At 45.1% G+C, this 18963-nt stretch overlaps 1 protein-coding gene and 1 long non-coding RNA gene across 13 annotated transcripts in view; both read left to right on the forward strand.

The window, feature by feature from the left end:
• Positions 1 to 12581, forward strand: part of LOC123508480 (guanine nucleotide exchange factor DBS-like) — a 322244-nt gene extending 309663 nt beyond the window's left edge. For 9 of the 10 annotated variants that reach the window (XM_045262238.1, XM_045262240.1, XM_045262232.1 and 6 more), the window contains 13 exons: positions 320 to 433; positions 858 to 1049; positions 1270 to 1476; positions 1668 to 1904; positions 4226 to 4360; positions 4583 to 4768; positions 4952 to 5143; positions 5318 to 5443; positions 5556 to 5753; positions 5886 to 6160; positions 6589 to 6847; positions 7041 to 7297; positions 7884 to 12581. In XM_045262238.1, coding sequence (XP_045118173.1) covers positions 320 to 433; positions 858 to 1049; positions 1270 to 1476; positions 1668 to 1904; positions 4226 to 4360; positions 4583 to 4768; positions 4952 to 5143; positions 5318 to 5443; positions 5556 to 5753; positions 5886 to 6160; positions 6589 to 6847; positions 7041 to 7297; positions 7884 to 7935 — 2430 coding nt within the window. In that variant the 3' untranslated portion in view covers positions 7936 to 12581. The remainder of the gene's footprint in view (positions 1 to 319; positions 434 to 857; positions 1050 to 1269; positions 1477 to 1667; positions 1905 to 4225; positions 4361 to 4582; positions 4769 to 4951; positions 5144 to 5317; positions 5444 to 5555; positions 5754 to 5885; positions 6161 to 6588; positions 6848 to 7040; positions 7298 to 7883) is intronic. The other variant, XM_045262233.1, reaches the window with a different exon arrangement.
• Positions 12582 to 13095: 514 nt separating this feature from the next.
• LOC123508267 lies at positions 13096 to 17988 on the forward strand. 3 transcript variants are annotated; one of them, XR_006675898.1, is made up of 4 exons: positions 13096 to 13170; positions 13426 to 13661; positions 14910 to 15045; positions 15670 to 15931. It is a non-coding gene; the product is annotated as an uncharacterized LOC123508267 (long non-coding RNA). The 3 variants fall into 3 exon arrangements; XR_006675899.1 differs by having other exon boundaries at positions 13429 to 13661; XR_006675900.1 differs by lacking the exon at positions 13096 to 13170 and adding an exon at positions 17803 to 17988 and having other exon boundaries at positions 13219 to 13661; positions 15670 to 15861.
• Positions 17989 to 18963: the final 975 nt, after the last annotated feature.

Below are 18963 nucleotides of genomic sequence, written 5' to 3' on the forward strand. Positions count from 1 at the left end.
CTTCAGAAACTCATGTTGGGCATTAAGATAGTGAAGACTGTGGCCATTAATCTTTTGACCTCCATAGACACCTCCTAATGTCAAGAAAAGGGTGTAATCGTATACAAATCTCAAGGTAAAAATGTGTCCCAGTACTGAAGGGGTTAATCTCTCAGTAGAACCATAAAAACACCCTTAAAAATCTGGTATACCTTCGTCTTGATCCCTTTTCAATGTAGTGGAGGTGCAGCAATAGTGTTTCAGGATAAAGATCATCAGTGAAACAGTGAACGAGAGTCAGAAAATTACCTTGATTAAAACTGTATTCCTCTGCCAACAGACGTCCCTGGAGGTGTCCCTGAAGCAGCTGAGTGGCATGCTGGAGGTGGGCGACTCAGTGGTGCACGTCGACCAGCTCTTAGCAGAGGCACAGGACTTCCACATGATGACTGCCGTGAGTGTTGCCCTTCCCTCCCGCCCCCTTGGTGTCACATGTTTTTGTAGCTTCAGTCAGTCAGTGGTCACTTTTTCTTGTAGCTTCAGTCAGTCAGTGGTCATGTTTTTGTAGGTACAGTCAGTCAGTGGTCATTTGTTCTCATAGGTTAAGTCAGTCAGTGGTCATGTTTTTGTAGGTACAGTCAGTTACTAGTCATCATTCATCCTGTACTATCAAGCAGTTAGTAATCATCATATGTTCTAATAGCACCAGTCAGTCACTAGTCATCATATGTTCTAAAAGCACCAGTCAGTCACTACCTAGTTACCATTTTCTAATAGCACCAGTTAGTAAATAGTCAATTTTCTCACTCAGATTCCTTGTATGTAATCCTAGATCCTCCTTTTCACTCTTATTACCTCCTCATTTCTCCCCCTCGCAGGACCAGCTGGAGAAGGCGGAGGAGCTGAGAATCATCGGCACACAGCTCATTGAGAGTCAGCACTACGCGGTCGACTCCATCCAGCCCAAGTGTGTGGAGTTGGTGCGGATGAAGGACGCCTTCCAGGAACGCATCACCCGCCGCCTGGAGACCTTACACAAGTGCCGGGACCTTCAGGAGCGCATTGAGAGAGTGAGTGAGGCAGGATCTTGGGTTTGAAATGCATGGCATAGCTTGGATTTTCTCTTTCTCATTTTTTCTTTACTGCCGTTATTATTGCTTCATCCATTACTCCATCTCTCAGGAAAGTCAAGATGAAGCTGCCTCAGTATCACACAAGTACACTGTACTATTACTCTGTTCTTCATGCTGTATCTCATCTGTGTGTAATGCTGATGCTGTGGTGTTTCAGGCCAATAAGTGGTGCACAGAGGGTGTGGAGCTGCTCGCCTGTCAGCAGATAGAAAGATGTCAGGCCCCAGAGTTTGCCGAGGAGGCTTTGAGGGAGCTGGAGGAGTTCATGGCGTCCTCAGACCACAGCCACCTGGGCAGCTCACGGGAACTGAAGACCATGTTTGAAGACGTCATCACTCCAGAAACCAAGGGACTTGTGCAACAGGTAATTCTCCTTCTTTAGCTTGATTTCTCTTCATTTTTATGGAGACTTGAGGAGTAACAGGAATGAGACTGAGTGATATCCTCAACAGCCCTGTACACATAAGTGTATTGTATGTAATTCCACACTCAATTACTGTATACTTGAAGTTCTTACTCTGGGTGCTGATCTTTAAATGAGTTTGATTGCTGCAGGTGCTGAAGAGAATAGAGGATGTGCAGATGATGTGTGAGAAGAGAAAGAGTTCCCTCAAGAGGCTGGCCACACGCCTCCCCCGGCCAGTGCATGCAGTCACCCCAGAGCCAGCTGTCCCCCTCCACCACAGCCAGGGCCAGTCCAGTGGTACGCCCCATTCCCATCCTGCCTCTCCCCTCCACGCAGACCTTCCCAAGTCTCCCAAGAGCATGAGGAAGGCGTCCACACTGCCCAAGGTGAGAGTTGTGTGTGACTTGTCATGACGCTAGGAGGTGGTGGTGTGTGAAGTGTTTGTGTTGTGATAGGATGGTGTGAGGCAGTGGAGGGGTTGAAGGAGTAAATTCCTAGGAAGCTGTCCAGATATGTTGGGAAAGTAAAGCTTAGTGATTATCTGAGTGAAGGAGTGAGTGTAAAGGCTATACCTAGGACATATTTGTGATGGTAGGAGGTAATGTTGAATCACCTACATGAGTGAAAGATTCCTTGCATTAGAGTACAAAGATGGAAAATTTTCTTTCATGGTTGTTTTGATGGGAGTTCTGAAAAGGAGGGAGACATCACAGATAGGAGCATGTGGTTAAACAAGGCAGAAATTTAATCATACCAGAACAGTTCTTTAATTGTCTCACTGCAATGACTACAGTTTTTCCTTCGGCCTAGATGTTACGGCTGCATCCAGGCAGCCAGAGTGTGAGGCGGCGGGCCCGTCCGGTAACAGTTTGCCTGGGCCAGAATGTGGTCTGGGGGGTGCCTGGCTGTGGGCCACCTGGGGGGGCAGGGCACAGGGTCCCTGTAAGGCGAGGGAGCTTATATGGTCATGAGTTACTGAAGGGACAGGAGGCCTTCCCCTCCGAACCCACCCGTCTGTATGTTGTTGGCCCGCAGGTCATTCACAACCTTCATCTGTTGCATGTAAATATGACCAAAGCGGCAGCAACAAGGATGACAGTAAGTGGATGAGCCTGTCCGCCCCACAGAGGGATGCACCGCCTAGCAGCACCTCACTCTGTTGCCCTCGGCCCTCACATCACTTGCCAGAAAGAAAACGTTGAGCAGGATTATCTATGTATTCTTTGGTTTTCAGTAATATTCTTACATCACCTGCTTTTCTAAGCCAGACTTGCTTTTCTTTTCTTCTATATATACACCTGTTCATTGCCTTAAATCAAGTTATGCAACTGTAAAAAAATAGATCAAACTCGTATGTATTTCAGCATACACTAAAGAATCAAGGGAGGGATGCATTGTCTTGTCAAAACAGTAACTCAGTCACTACCTATCATAGACACAGTCAGCTGGTGTGGACACCTGACATTCTTCTTTCTTCATGGTCAGACCAGCATTAGAAGTATGTATTCTTCGAGTCAGCTGAGTTAGTAGGCAGTGGTGACTCACAACCCATCTCACTCCACCCACTCCATCCCATCCATGGCACACACAGTAAACACTAACAGATGTACATAGAGTCTTAGAGAATGAAATGTATCTAGCTGTCAACTTCCTCACATTTAAATTGCTCTTCCATAGTGTAATTCATCACCATAGTTTTGTGAGAGATATTTATTTGTTTTTAATGATGTAAATATTTTGAGTGTGCCGTCGGACGCTTCCTGACCTTCACCTGAACACCTTATTGGGCTGGCCAGACTTGTGGTTACACTTGTCCCACCTCTTGCTTACACTTATTTTGAACTATTCCAGCTTCCGTTGTCAGCATTCTTTCAGGAAGATATTCTGGCGTCCTGCAGCACCAAATTTCTTTTTATTTTGTAACTTCTTTTGTATTCATTAACAGCCTAATGATAAGAGTGTTGTTTTAAGTGAGAAGTAGATAAACTGTTGATGTTGAGTAACACTTGATAGACACACACCTGGCACGAAGTAAATAATGCGGTTCAGAATTATGTAGAAATAGCTAAATTATTCCCTTGTACACCACACATTACTAAGTGGGAGGTGCGATAATCCAGCATGTGTTCTTCAAGGAAACAACTCAGTATTCAATATTTAAATTTCTCAACACCAAGAAAAGTGAAGATTTGAAGGGCACGTTTATATGCACAGACGTATTTCTGTATATGTCTATAATATTTGAATTAAAACACTAGGTACAGTACATAGTATTGGATGTATTATATGTATTTCCAGGAAGCACATTTTGCCTCACCATGGAGCATAAAGGCTGAGAATGTTGTGTTCACTGCAGTGTGGCAATGACTGGCCACTCTAATTATGACACAGCATGAGAATCCGAACTTTACTGTTGATCAGATGTTTAGGACTGAAGTTAAGGATACAAACAATAAACAGATGGTGTCTTAAATCGGCCTAGTCATCACAAAATCTATTCACAAATTTCACAGCCATATTAAATCTTAGGAAGAGTGTTATCCAGCATTCTTTTATCCCTTCCCATAACCATTGCGTAACATCACTTCAGTAGGGACGAGAACTGTAGACCCTTTTAGGCTGGAGAGTTGGAGAGTTAGCTTTGGAATGTTGTGTGGATGATGTAGGCTTATCTGAAAAATTCCTCAAGTTTGGCATTGTCTTCCAGCAGCTTGGAGACAGCGGTGACTCGCCTGAGTGGACCGGGGACACTGAGGCGATGCGAGCCAAGCGAGGCCACGTCCTGAGAGAACTTCTGGACACCGAGCGCGTTTATGTGTCTGAGTTGTGCTCCATCCTCAAGGTGGGTGCCTTCTTTTATCCTTTCTTCTATTCAAACACTTTCCTTTCTCCCAAAACTTTATGCAACTTACACACTTTTGTTTGCGTCAACCTTTCTTTTTCCTTCTTCATATATGTACAACTAGTTTTCTTTTATTTCTTTGTCACATGGTAGAACATATATAACTATAACGCTTTCCTTTGCATTGAAATTAACATGAGCACTTTGCCTCACTGTGCTCAGGGCTACAAGGACGAGATGCTGAATCCTGAGATGCAGCCACTGATCCCTGTCAACCTGTACGGCAAGAGTGATCTCCTCTTTGGCAACATGGAGGAGATCTTCCGTTTCCACAATGACGTCTTCCTGAGGGACCTTGAAAACTGCATCAACACGCCTGAGCTGATCGGACTCTGTTTTGTCCAGAGGGTAAGACTGCCTTGGTTTATTTTCTATAAAAAAGGAGAAAGTTCAAGCTCTTTTGCATTCCAAGATTTTGACTTCCCATGCTGTGCCACAAACTTCTCAGAACACCATGGAAAGAAACTAAAGGAGAATAAAATAGTTAATAAAGCTAATAGAAGATATCCAAGTCCCTGTGTTGTATTGCAGAAAGACACATTCCACCGTCTGTATTCCCTGTACTGCCAAAACAAGCCCCAGAGTGAGGAGCTGCGTCGCCAAGTGGGAGACACCAACCCATTCTTCAAGGAGTGCCAACGACGCCTCCACCACAAGCTGCCCCTCGGTGCCTACCTCCTCAAACCAGTCCAGCGCATCACCAAGTACCAGCTGCTCCTCAAGGTCAGCCTCCATTGTAGATAGAACTGAAGGAAATAGTTTCTTTACATGGTTTCAAGTTAGAAATACCATAAAAGATTAAATTGACAGGAAAAGAAAATGATTATCTGGAGCATGTGAGTAGTAGTGAATATAGTTTATCCAGAAGGTTTGCAGTGTAGTGATTGCTTCTCACAGGACCTTCTGAAGTGTGTGGAGGGAAGCCAAGGCCGCCGGGAGCTGCAGGAAGCGGTAGACACAATGCTTGCAGTCCTCAAGTGCCTCAATGATTCCATGCACCAGGTGGCCATTGTGGGATTCCCGGTAAGGCTCTCTTGTGATTCTTTGTGAGTGTTTTTTTTTATGTGTGTGTGATTCATGACATGCAGAGTAAGTAGAATGAACCTCAGTGTCATTGTTGGTGATTCTCCCCCAGGGCAACTTGGCAGACCTAGGCAAGCTTCTCATGCAGGGGCCCTTCAGTGTGTGGAATGAGGGCAAGAAGGGACTGAGGGAGCTTCGTCTCAAGCCTGCCCAGAGACATATCTTCCTCTACGAGAAGGTGCTGCTCTTCACCAAACGGGCCGGGAAGGACACTGACCGTGCCACTTATCACTTCAAAAATGCCCTCAAGGTCTGTCCATAACACTTGACTGATTAATACATTTATTTACCTGAATTATTTTACATCCAGCAAGTCCTTGAAAGAGAGAGAGGGAGAATGAATGATAAAATTAATTCACTCACTTGGTTTACTTTTCTGCAGATGTCCCAGGTCGGCCTGACGGAGAGTGTACACGGCAACAAGGGCGACATCCGCAAGTTTGAAGTGTGGCTTCAGGGGCGGCAGGAGGTGCACACTATCTTGGCTCCATCGGCTGAAGTGAAGGAGACCTGGGTGAAGGAGATCAAGCGAGTGTTGCTGGACCAATTTGAGTACCTGAAGGGGGAGAACATCAAACAGTATTCCTCCAGGATCCAGAAGGGCGCCAGTCTCAACGGCATCAGGATCCCGCCACTCTCACCCACAACACAGCACAGGTCTCGTGTCTCTCTCTCTCTTCTATTGGGTGAAGCTTTTCAGGATATCCATGTAAGAGGGAGCTTCAATGATACTTAACCTCAAATTTTAGATAATCTATTGGTCTTTTTATTCAGAGGTCGTAATATAAGTGGGCCATTTTTTCATTTTCTTTGTTTTTATCTCTCTGCCAGTGACCATCTTACATAGAAAGAAATGGAAAAATCAGCATCACCTCTTTAATATAGTAGTGTAGCTATAACACATTTTACTAATAAGAAATTTCATGGGGTGATACAGTATTTCTTATTTCTTAGTTGTCAAGAATAAGTGCCATGCCTTGGGAGATAGAAAGGCTCCATGTCCATCGAGTTTTACTTTTAGGACAGGGGTGTACTGCAGCTACTAGAGTTCTTAGAGTATAAGGCTGACACACAGCTATTAACAGGGCGCTGCGCCAGACTGCCTCGTGGGACATGGCCGGCAATGGCATGAGTGGCAGTGGGGGATCCATCAGTTCCAGCAGCTCTGAGGGTCGGCAGAGTGGCAATGGGGTGAGGGAGGGCAGCCGCCGCTCCACCCGCAGCATGAGGTCTTCTGAGGGAACACTTGGAGATGCCCCAGAGGAGGAGGAGGAGAGCTGGTCTTCTGACTACTCAGCCTCAGATGAAGAAGAAGACCAAGAGACCTTCTCAGAAAGCACAGAAGTAAGTTGATTTCTGAAGTGCATTAAAAAACAAACTTAGAATGATCTTTTTGAGCTGGCATAGTGTTTAGGATTTGATAAGGAAGTATTTCTCTGTTCATTTCTATATTGAAGGTCATTGCCTTATGTTATTCTTGGAGCCAGCTCAAAAATTTGGTCACTGACTCTACATTGATTTCTTTGACCCTCCACAGTACACATCGTCGAGATTCCTGGTCCTTGCTGACTACAATGCCATGGGCAGCTCTGAGGTCAGCCTGAGGGAGGGAGACTATGTAGATCTCATCAAAGTGGGATGTGCTGGCTGGTGGTATGTGCGAGTGACCGGCACGCCCTATGAGGGGTGGGCGCCAGCTGCTTACCTTGAGCGGGTCCTCAAGAAGGGCAGCCGGTCTTCTCCTTCTGTGAGCAGCCAAGAATCAACTTCTGGCCTCAAACACGCCACCTCCAGGTGAGGCGCAGGAACACAAGGAAGGAGTGTTGTCAAGTTGAAACTTTTGGGAGAAGTGAAAGTAATAATGTTGAAAGATTGTTACATATTGTGAATTTAAGAATCACTGTCATGTCACTGGACATCTTTCTTGGAAAGGAGATGAGGTATGGCAGAAGTGCCAATCTCTGTAGACTGTTAGAGTGAGAAAGTATCTTCAGATGCACAGCAAAGGAAGTTTCTAATGTCATTCTTCCAGGAATCGAGCTCAGCAACCAAGGTGGCCACACACTAGGACAGTCTGCTACACTAGTCCTGTCAAGTGCACACAGCAACATACTGGAACATACACCTACATACACATTGCACACTTTTCAGGGAACACCAACAACAACAACTATGATTTTCCTCTGAATTCTTGAAGTCAGTAGTGTTTTAGATACTCATATATTTGATTTTACTCTGCTTAAATTGATTTCCCGGTTATATGTACTGTAAAAAACTAGAAAGAAAACTGCTCAGTCCATTAGTCCATTTTATCAAGGTAGGGTCCACTTTCCTGAGGTCGTCCCTGAATCCTTCACATCACTTCCTGTCTCTCTTGCAGGACCTCTGTTGCCTCACTCTCTGCCAAGTCTGAGGAGATCAACATCCTGTGAATGGTGCAGATGGAGCAGCCTGCTGTGCTCTGACCTGCTGGTGGTGGACAGGTTCCCTACAGCCTACATAGCCTACATAACACATGAGAATTGTTAATGTACAGTTAATTTCTGGTTCCTGTTGTTTATGACAATATTTTATGTATATTAGTCAGCTGATCCAAGATTTCTGGGGTACAAGTGAGCTGGACTCCAATTCCTAGATAAGTGTAGCTGTTGCATATGGCTGGGGAGGATCTAGATACTGTACCTAGTTCTTATTGGTTTCTACACTGCTGATGAACAGCTGTAGAGGTGTGGCTGGACCTGTACAGAACCAACAGACATTACCATCACCACCACCACCACCATCATCATTCCCTCAGAAAGTACCAGCCAACACGTTCCAGCCTCAGGTGTACCAACTCGGTGTGGTTCGTCAAAAGAGTCTCCTGTAAACCCAGAGCCTCAAAACCTCAGTAATGCAGCTCACATACTTACTGTGAACCTCGCCCTATCGTATCTCAAAGTGCTGTAGGAGGTTTTGAGGAGTGGTGAGCCAGTTGACAGGTGCAGCCAGTCAATCAGTACTGCAATGTCCTTTTAAGTTCCAAAGGCTGCAAAACAAGAAGCACAAATAGATGGAACGTACATGGGTGGTTGTATGATCTAGCAAGCAGAGGTTCCAGTTCCCTTCTTGCCCGCTATGATCTAAGTGATAGCGAGGACACATACAAATTTGTGGACTTCCATTCTCATAAGTCTCTCAATTAGCCAGTTGTTAATGTCACATATAACTATAGACCTTGATCCTCTCTCTCACACTTTCATGGCCAATCTGCATCCTCCTCTCACCTCGTGCTGAGACATGGAGAGTACCCGAGGTTTTTATAACTTTTTTACTGCATTTTTGTTGTCTTGAGTACCTTATTCTTTCTCTGGTTGTGGGTGTGTCAGAGCCGAGTGCCTCCTGGGTGGTGGCTGGAGAGAGCACTCGGAGCTAAGACTAAACATTTCCGACGTGCCAGGATAAGTAACTGGCATTCTGTAGACTAAGCTGCTTATCTCCAGTGGTCAGCCTGTGAATTTCTTCTCTACTCCAGCTTCAGACTTGTGCTTCAGGCTGCTCTGTGCTGCCTCAGTGACCTGGTTTGAGAGAAGCAGTTAAGTTCTCCTATTGCAAATTTTTTTCCTTCATTGTACTCCTTCTCAACTTATCTATTTAACATGTTTATCACTTCAGAGAATCTTCTCCTTCATCATGTTTTTATACAGTTCCATAATTTAACTAAATGTGTGTTAACTTTACCACTTGCTCACATTCCCTTTCACCCTAGCTCCCTATTCTGCCTCATGAAGCTCCCTTCCCCATGTCACCCTCAGTTAGCATGTTTCCCTCCCCTGTGGACCCCCTTGGGGCAGCCACCCGTGATCATGTGCCTCAGTACAGGTAGAAGTAGCATAGCAGTAGAGGTGTGTCCCTGTGTTGCCCCGGGGCCAGCAAGTAGCGTTTGTCATAAGGGTAAAGAGAAGATGTGTGCAAGTGTAGCTGGAAGATGCAGTCGTAGTGTGTTTTTTACAACGGGAGATTGGCCAAGGGCTAAGAGAAAAGCAGAGCAAACACCCGCAAGTGCCATTCCCAACAGAAAGTGTGAAAGAAACTGAGTGTTGCAATGATGGCTCTTCTCACTCAGCACACCCCAGGATCTCAACACCTGTTCACTCTGTCTTGTGGGAGCTGTGGCTGAGGTCATGATGTTTGGTAGTCATAACTTGTCATTATTCCTGAAACTTATCATGGAAAAACCCTGACTCATTCAGAGGAGGCGGCAGGCACAATGCTGAGGGCATTGCTGTCTGGAGGTGAAGTGGGAGGTGCCGCCTGCAGGAGTCACAGTGTAGTGACGCCAGAAATCCTGTCCCAACTCATTGCAAATTGTTGAGTTTTTTTGTGATCAGCCAAGTAATTGCTGCTGTTCTTGTTTAGGTGCAATGCTTCTACTGAAATTAAGGAAGAATATTTTTATATATGAACAATAAGTGCATCATTGAAAAGCACATGAAGGTTACATGCAATAACCTTCAGAATTTTGTATCAGTTACTTTTAAAAACACATTGAACTTGATTCACATACAAGTTACATTTGCATTGTAGCATTCCAGTTCAGAGTGTGTATGGTTTATGGAGCCAAATGTTTCATCAGTAACTCTTGTTTACTGCCACGACAGAAGTAATTACATGGTTGCTTACACTCACTCAACACTCACAGAGACCAAATACACAGTAGGTAGATGACTCCCAGAAGGTCACAAGTGTGTGTGGGCAGTACAAAAGTGACACAGCGGAGAGGAAGCCATAGTGCAGTTTTGTGATAAATTAGCGGCAGAAATAGCAGCATCAGCACCTTTGGCGGCCAGTTCTCTTGGGAAGGCCAGCGGGGGCAGCTGCGGGGGATTCCACCCCTTCGCTCCTCCAGCACTGGCATGGTAGGACTTGGCAACCGATCATGGCCTTATATACACTGCAAGTTTTGTACAACCGTATAGACAAGTTGAGGCTGAGGTGGAGAGGACCGACCCTGTACCCCAAAGAGCCCGGGCAGCAAGGCAGCCCGGCCCAATGCGGAGCAGACAGTGGGTGGGCCGGCGAGGGCCAGACCCCCGCTCCGCACTACAATCTCCCAAGTGACTTACTGACTCCTTTTTGTACAATGATGATGTGTTGTAGCATTCCATAAGTGTTCCAGTTTTCACAGTGTTGAATGGTGCTTGTATAGCCATGCATGTACTAATTAGCCAGTGGGTGTTCCTATTGCTAAGGTGTACAGTGTGACCCCTAGAGGGCCTCTCCCACCCCAGGACAAGTATATTCCCAGAGCAGCATGACGCTCCTGTCTTGCTTGGCCCTCCACTGCCCTGTGATGCCTCGTTTCCACAGGGACAGTTGTTCCCACTCGTCACTCTCTCCTTCCTCTCCTCTCCCTCTACTTTATCCATATTCCTGCCTCTGCCCCTCTCCTTGACTGTAAATACTTACACATTCATCTTCCCCTGCCAAGTACTGCCCTGGAAGGTCCGTGTATCGGCAGCAATATTTCTTTACATTTTTATGCTTGATAAAAGAAGTAATCTTAATTTGTCCGTTGATTATTGTCTGGTGATGTACATGGGATTGGCATAGAAAGTGTTATATTTATAATTAAGAAGGTTATAGCTTTATGTATTTGTACATATGTACATATATCCTGTATATGTACATACAATAAATATATACATTCTGCTCATAGGAATAATCAATATTTAAGGATGCATTTTTAATTATATGACTCCTGTAAGAAGGAAATAATCAAGTCTGAAGTAACAGCACTGAAGTGGCCAGTGACTGTCCACCTCCACACCTGTCTGGAGCAGGTGTGTGGGATGCGCCTCACCCTACACATGCTGGAGAGAGTGCGTGGCAGGTCACACCTGACACACACTCTCTTGAGCGAGTATTCAGGAACAAAATATTTTACATTCGACAGAGCAGGTGTGTAGGGACTCGTAATTCACACTGTCTGGGCAGGTGTTTGGGATTCACCCTACACCTGCATGGAGCAGAGTGTCGGTTGTTCAATACACACCTGCCAGGAATAAGTGCATGTGTGCAACCCGTACTACACCTGGCTGGAGCAGGTGTGTAAGGGTGTGCCTCACAGCATTTCCAGGAGCAGGTGCGTAGGGTGAGGCTTTCACAGCAGCGTGCAGCAGGTGTGCAGGGGTGGTATATGTCGCCTGCCACACGCTCTCCCAGGCGGTGATGGCGTCATTTGAAGCACATGAAACAAGACGCAAACGATATGCTATGTTGACGCTCCAACGTGACCCTCGCGTCGCGTGGCCAGGACGCTCAGGAGGGCCATGGCCACACACCACATTCCTCTGTCACTCAGGCTACACTCGACCCTTCTCCATTACTACTACCTATATACATATACAGTAAGAAATACTATATATATATGTATGTACGTATTTCATAATATATACACATACTACACTATACATACGGAGGAATAGTTTTAATTATTATCATTATTATCATTGCGTGATTCTCAAGGCGGAGGACTGGCCCGGGTTGCCCTGTGTGACTCCCCACGCCCTGCTGGACCTGATGGCATTTTACTTTTGTTTTTACTTTATTTTATGTTTATCCTCATATTGACGAAATTTTAAGGCTTACTTGTTTTATTTTTGTTATGTCTTGGGTCGACCGAAGTGTTACATAAGAAAGCGAACGATAGGTATGATAAAGTCAGTCCCGGTCCATGATTTCGTTGTTCGTTGTGTTGATATTGCTAGTGATTGGTGGTCCTAGTCATGTGTGGCGGCAGGTGTGTCCAGCAGGTGTGGGTGAGCCTGTCTCTGGGGCGTCGCTCACACATTTTCGTCACTACTTCATAACGTCACGGTTACGTCATCATTTAATATTCTCATCACGTTCATTCATCATTGCAGATCAAAGACATTTTCCCCTTCTATATTTATTTCCTTTTAGCCTTTGGAAATGCCTCTCAAAGTATTACAAGTAACCTCACCTTCTCCATTGATGTTACTCAATGCATACATAACCTTCTGTAATCTTCCGAAACACTAAATACTGATGTAATATATGAAAATTGAGAAGTTTATCCTGTGTTTTAATACCCCTGGAAACAAAATGTACAAATCAGTACTCACATGTGAAAAGGAAAAATGAGGAACAACCAGTCCAGTAAAGAAGGCAATGCTGATACCAGTTTCAGGGAGGAGTGTGGGTAGACGGAATAGAATGGAAAGACGTGCTGAGGCGAGACATGATAAAAACTTGGATTACAACGAGAAGACGTAATGAATATATAGAAACTGACGGATGAAGTTAACGCGAGTGGCTGCCTCTACTACACATTGGGAATAAGGTTGAACAAGAAACTGCTACGTACTTATTATTTACAGTACGTAACCTGCAAAATACTGAAAGAAGAATGCATTTGTAGCTATCATACTGAACAAAGGAAATAATGGTGTTATTACGAAATATAATTGTGTACATATATGATGATTAGAATTGCTGGTTAATTAATTGGTATTCACTGCGCATGCGTTGTTCTGCGAGGTCAGACGTCAGAGGCAGAGCTAGTGAGACGCTATCATGTCAGTACCTCACGAGCACTTGAAGATGGTGGATGTGAAAGACCTTCCTTCTCTCACTCTCCTTCGATACGCAGTTCCTTGTAAGAGGTGAGTAACAATAATGGTTTCAGTTCTATTCATTGTTCAGGAAGGCAGTGTTATAGTGGAATGTAATGTTAGTGAAATATTTATGAAAGTAATTGACGCAAGAATGGCCGAACTAGCGGTAATTGGATCCACATTTCAAGTAACTTAGATGTGACTCTATGATAAATATCCACTTATAAAAGGTTAATCCATCGCTTAAATATCCACTAATGTAAACTTACTCTATCGCAAGCATATGTAATGACTAATGAACAGCAGAGCATGTCGTGATAAGAGTGTACACGAGAAGAACGAAGCATTTGAAGCATCGAACTCTTGAGGCTGACGAGTGAACGAGCGCAGTGGCTGGGCGGTGGTGGCAGGCGAGGACGTGGCAGCCGTGTGGTGTTTGGTGTTTCAGTGACTGTGGTGAACGTGCATGGTGACCGCCTACACATTGGCTTGTTGAAGGAAAGGACTGCTGGTGATCCGTGGATGGTATATTGAGAAAGGTAAGACGTTAACTCTCTCTCTCTCTCTCTCTCTCTCTTAGATAAATTGAGCGACGTAAATGAAGAGGGCAGGCATAATGACAGTCGAATGAGAGAGAGAGAGAGAGAGAGAGAGAGAGAGAGAGAGAGAGAGAGAGAGAGAGAGAGAGAGAGAGAGAGAGAATATTAGGATATAGGCCGCTGACACACACCCCATCTTTGTTCTTTCCTACCTACTCCACCTGCTCCTTCCCACCACATCTTAACCCTTTTTCCTGCCTGCCATTCTTTACCCTCATTTCTGTCTGCCCCAACCTTACCCCTCTCTCTCTCTGACTACCAATTATTACCCCCAACCCCTTCCCATCCTGTGACTTCACCCTATCATTCACTACCAGTTAACCTCCTCAGTACTGGGACACATTTTTACCTTGAGAATTGTGTACCATTAGACAATTTCACCGACATAGGGAAAGATGTATGCAGGTCAGAAGATTAATGTCCACAGGCTTCACTATTTTAATCCCATACATGAGTTTTTAAAGCTGTATAGTAGTAGTAGTAGCTAAAAGGAATACAAAAACGCGTCACGGTATTGAAGGGGGTCAAAACCTTGTTGATGATTATGATGTCCATGACTCAACTCTCTTCACCAGGTACCTATAGTCTTCACCTACATATCCTCTCCTATTTCTTAATTTATGGTAATTGTACATTGTATAATAACTGTATTGTACCTGGAGGGTCTTGAGGTAGGTTATAGATTTAAATATTGCTAGATCATTTTTGTTGCCTAAATTTATATAGTTTTATGCATTAACGTACAGTACACCTCGGGAAATTTATATAGATCAGGGTAAATATTTTCAAGAGGTCCTTCCTTCGCCAAATATCTCCATGTCTCCTTAAATTTTTTCGCTTTTTCAGGCAATGCAAAGTTTGGTCTGTTTTGGTTTGCCTGACAAACTAACTAAACTTAATGTGTAAGCTAACCTAATCTTAAAACTAACCTAACCTCTCTCTCTCTCTCTCTCTCTCTCTCTCTCTTTCCGGGCTTTCCGTCTATGCCGCCTTAGTTCAAATCCTTACCAAACCTAGTTGCCCGGTGGGAGATGTAGCGTTCTCCAGTTAACCCTAGCGGTGCCATTTGACCTAAGCTGTTGCGGCGCCTAATGGAATAATTTACATATCTCTCTCTCTCTCTCAATGAAGTTTGGCAAGTATTATACATTATTTCTTATTGATTTATGCTGTATTTTCCTGTTTCAGCACACAAGATTCTGCAGTGCTTGGCTTGAGAAGTACCGAATGACCATTTTGTGATTAGTGTCGAGTATTGCTGGGTGATGTAAATGTTTGCGGCGTTACTTCGGTCACCAGTGTGTGGCAAGGCTATGGATGTGCTGTGAGTATTTTATAGATAGTTCAAGTGTTAATGTGGCATCTAGAGGTAAAGTTATGGGTGTCCTTAGTTTTGTTCTTAATCCTTTCAGTACTGGGACACATTTTTACCTTGAGATTTGTGTATGATCAGACATTTTAATAACACTGGGAAGGGTCTATGGTGGTCAGAAGATTAATGGCCAGTCTTCACTATTTTTATCTCCCAATATGAGTTTCTGAAGCTGTACAGAATCACCAAACAGTAAGCAAAATGAATATGGAAACACATCATGGTATTCAAAGGTTAAAGTTGTAAATAGTATTAGTAAAGTTTCATGGTAGACACTCGTTATGTAACACCATTAAGTATTGCAATGCTGAATGTTACTTGGTGGATCTTGCGATAAAAACTGATGGGACTTCAATAAGCATTTGTCTCGCTCAGTGAAATGGATTCGCTTCCCGATGATATATTGAAAAACTACTTAAAAAGCGAATTACCTTTGAAGATAGAGGAGGGGAAAAAAAAAAAGATACAAAACTGATGAATTATTGTTTATTTCACTTAAAAAGCGAATTACCTTTGAAGATAGAGGGAAAAAAAAAAAAAAAAAATACAAAACTGATGAATTATTGTTTATTTCAGCATGGACAACGACAAGAGTGATGGGTGGATGGTGAAGCAGGGCAGAAAAGGATTGCTACACACAAATCCAGAGAAGACAGCACATCATCTTCAAGACCCAGAGTTCATCCAGCCGTCTTCCAATCTGACGCTGTGGCTGCTGAGGAACATTTGGCGTGTTTTAGGAGGACAAGACCTACACAGTTATACAATGTAGGAGATTCCCTCACCATGAGATACTATACTCGTGTTGCAGTAAGGTGACAGCTCTCCCTAAAGCAAGTGATCCCCATGTATGGGGATCACAGATTGTAGAGGATTTCGCTGCAGGACTTGGCCCTGTTAATGGGCCAAATATTGGGCCAAATATTTAGAATTATAAGTGTATAATGTATTGTGTACTTGTAAGTGTATCTTTAAGTACTGATGACGAAGTCGCTGTGCGACTGATACAGGATAACCTATAGATGGGCCCTGGTGGCCCTTTGTTATCCTATTATTTATGTTATGTTTTATGTTAAGTAAGCCCCACCCACACCTTTTTCTGATTGGTAGGTAAAGTACATGAGGTCTAACCACACCCCTTCCTTCCCTTCCCTAAGTACATGAGGTCTAACCACACCCCTTCCTTCCCTTCCCTCTCAGACACACACTCTCTCATATATCCCCACCTCCTCCTCCCACCGGCCCTCCCTCTCTCTCATATCCCCTCCTCCTCCTCCCACCGGCCTCTCTCTCTCTCATATCCCCTCCTCCTCTCTCTCTCTCTCTCTCATACCACCCCTCTCTCTCTCTCTCTTTCTCTCATACCACCCCCTCTCTCTCTCTCTCTCTCTCTCTCTCTCTCATACCCCCCCTCTCTCTCTCTCATCTCTCATACCCCCCTCTCTCATCTCTCATACCCCCTCTCTCTCTCTCACCCCCCCACCTCTCTCTCATACCCCCACCTCTCTCTCTCTCATACCCCCACCTCTCTCTCTCTCTCTCTCTCAACCCCCACCTCCCTCTCTCTCTCTCTCATACCCCCACCCCCCTCTCTCTCTCTCTCATACCCCCACCTCCTCTCTCTCTCTCATACCCCCACCTCCTCTCTCTCTCTCATACCCCCACCTCCCTCTCTCTCTCTCATACCCTCCACCTCTCTCTCTCTCTCCCCCACCTCCCCCTCTCTCACCCCCACCTCCCTCTCTCTCTCATACCCCCACCTCCCTCTCTCTCTCTCTCATACCCCCACCTCTCTCTCTCTCTCTCTCTCTACCCCCACCTCTCTCTCTCTCCCCCCTCCCTCTCTCTCTCTCTCTCACCCCACCTCTCTCTCTCTCTATACCCCCTCCCCTCACCTCTCTCTCTCTCTCTCTCTCTCCCCCCACCCCTCTCTCTCTCTCTCTCTCTCTCTCTCTCTACCCCTCCCTCCCTCTCTCTCTCTACCTCCTACCTCTCTCTCTCTCTCTCTCTCTCTCTCTCATACCCCCCCACCTCCCTCTCTCTCTCTCTCTCTCTCTCTCTCTCTCTCCCCCCTCCTCCTCTCTCTCTCTCTCTCTCTCTCTCTCTCCCCCCTCCCTCTCTCTCTCTCTCTCTCTCTCCCCCCCCCCTCTCTCTCTCTACCCCCCCCTCTCTCTCTCTCTCTCTCTCTCCTCCACCCCTCTCTCTCTCTCTCTCTCTCTCTCTCTACTCCTCCCTCTCTCTCTCTCATACCCCCACCTCCCTCTCTCTCTCTCATACCCCCACCTCCCTCTCTCTCTCTCCCCCCACCTCCTCTCTCTCTCTCATACCCCCACCTCCCTCTCTCTCTCTCTCTACCCCCACCTCCCTCTCTCTCTCTCTCATACCCCACCTCCCTCTCTCTCTCTCTCATCCCCCCACCTCTCTCTCTCTCTCTACCCCCCCCACCTCTCTCTCTCTCATACCCCCCACCTCCTCTCTCTCTCTCATCTCCCCCCACCTCCCTCTCTCTCTCTCTCCCCCACCTCCCCTCTCTCTCTCTCTCTCTCTCTCTCATCCTCCTCCTCCCCTCTCTCTCTCATACCCCCCACCTCCCCTCTCTCTTTCACAACCACTAATTACTTCCACAAACTCAGCGTATAAAAGTTACACGTTGACTGATAACAATCACTACACAAATTAATACTAAAAGACGAATAATTGTTTTTTTAGAGGTCTTGACGTATTGATGGGCGCTGCTTCAGTTCACGGCAGTACCACAGGCGATCATCATATCACGGGTACTATGTAGGTCGCTTTAGTTCATTTCCCGGAGGATGAAGTCGCACCAGCAAGCACAATAAAGCAGCCAACACGAGCAAGGCAGCCAACCATCTCAAATCAGTCTGCCGAGAAGGAATAAGCATGTATAGTAAAATCACTAATAAAAGCTTGGAAGGAGTGGAATTATAATTATCCTTCATAACCGCACCATTGTTTTAAATCACCTATAATTTCACACTGCTGCTATTAATACTCGCCTTTTTAAACACCTACACTACCACCAAGACTTCATGGCACCAACTGATGAAATTCCGTAGTTCGTGATACGCTGTGCATCCAGATATCTGTTCACGTCTCCAGCGGCCACGGCCAGTCTTGTCCACTCTTGGAGATCACAGCAATCAAGTCATCCTGAAGTAGGGGATAAGTCACGAGAAAAGGGCCATTGCTTATGTCTACCTAACAATCAAGTTTATATAAAAGATGTACTGGATCCTGATTGGCAGATCATTATATTGGTTCGAAGTCTCACACGTTATCAAACAATATTAGAACCAAAAAATTAATTCTCCCATAGTATAAACATGAAAATGAAAGATGAAAGAATTACTCAACCGTGTGTGTGTGCAGTATGATGACACACAAACGCAAGCACACACAAACACAGACACACAAAAGTCTTGAGTTGTTCCTAACGGTTGCAATCTTGAAATATTGCCACCACCACACCCCTACTACTACGACTACCACTTTTATTAACGACTGCTACTACCACCACCGCTACAAACTGTACCACAATCACCAACACACACACACACTTTTACAGGAGAGAGAGAGAGAGAGAGAGAGAGAGAGAGAGAGAGAGAGAGAGAGAGAGAGAGAGAGAGAGAGAGAGAGAGAGAGAGAGAGAGAGAGAGAGAGAGAGAGAGAGAGTTAACCAGAGAAAGTGAAAGCAAATGCAGTTGTCTACCATCACAAAAAATAACCTTCACAGACCATAACAAAACGCTTCAAATCCCTTACAACCAAACTGATGATTTCCAAAGTACACTCAACCCACCAACTCTCGTAACCCTCGGCGGAACTAAATCTTATAAGCGTGAGAAAGTT

Source organism: Portunus trituberculatus, chromosome 24 (assembly GCF_017591435.1).
Source record: "Portunus trituberculatus isolate SZX2019 chromosome 24, ASM1759143v1, whole genome shotgun sequence".
Taxonomy (NCBI): domain Eukaryota; kingdom Metazoa; phylum Arthropoda; class Malacostraca; order Decapoda; family Portunidae; genus Portunus; species Portunus trituberculatus.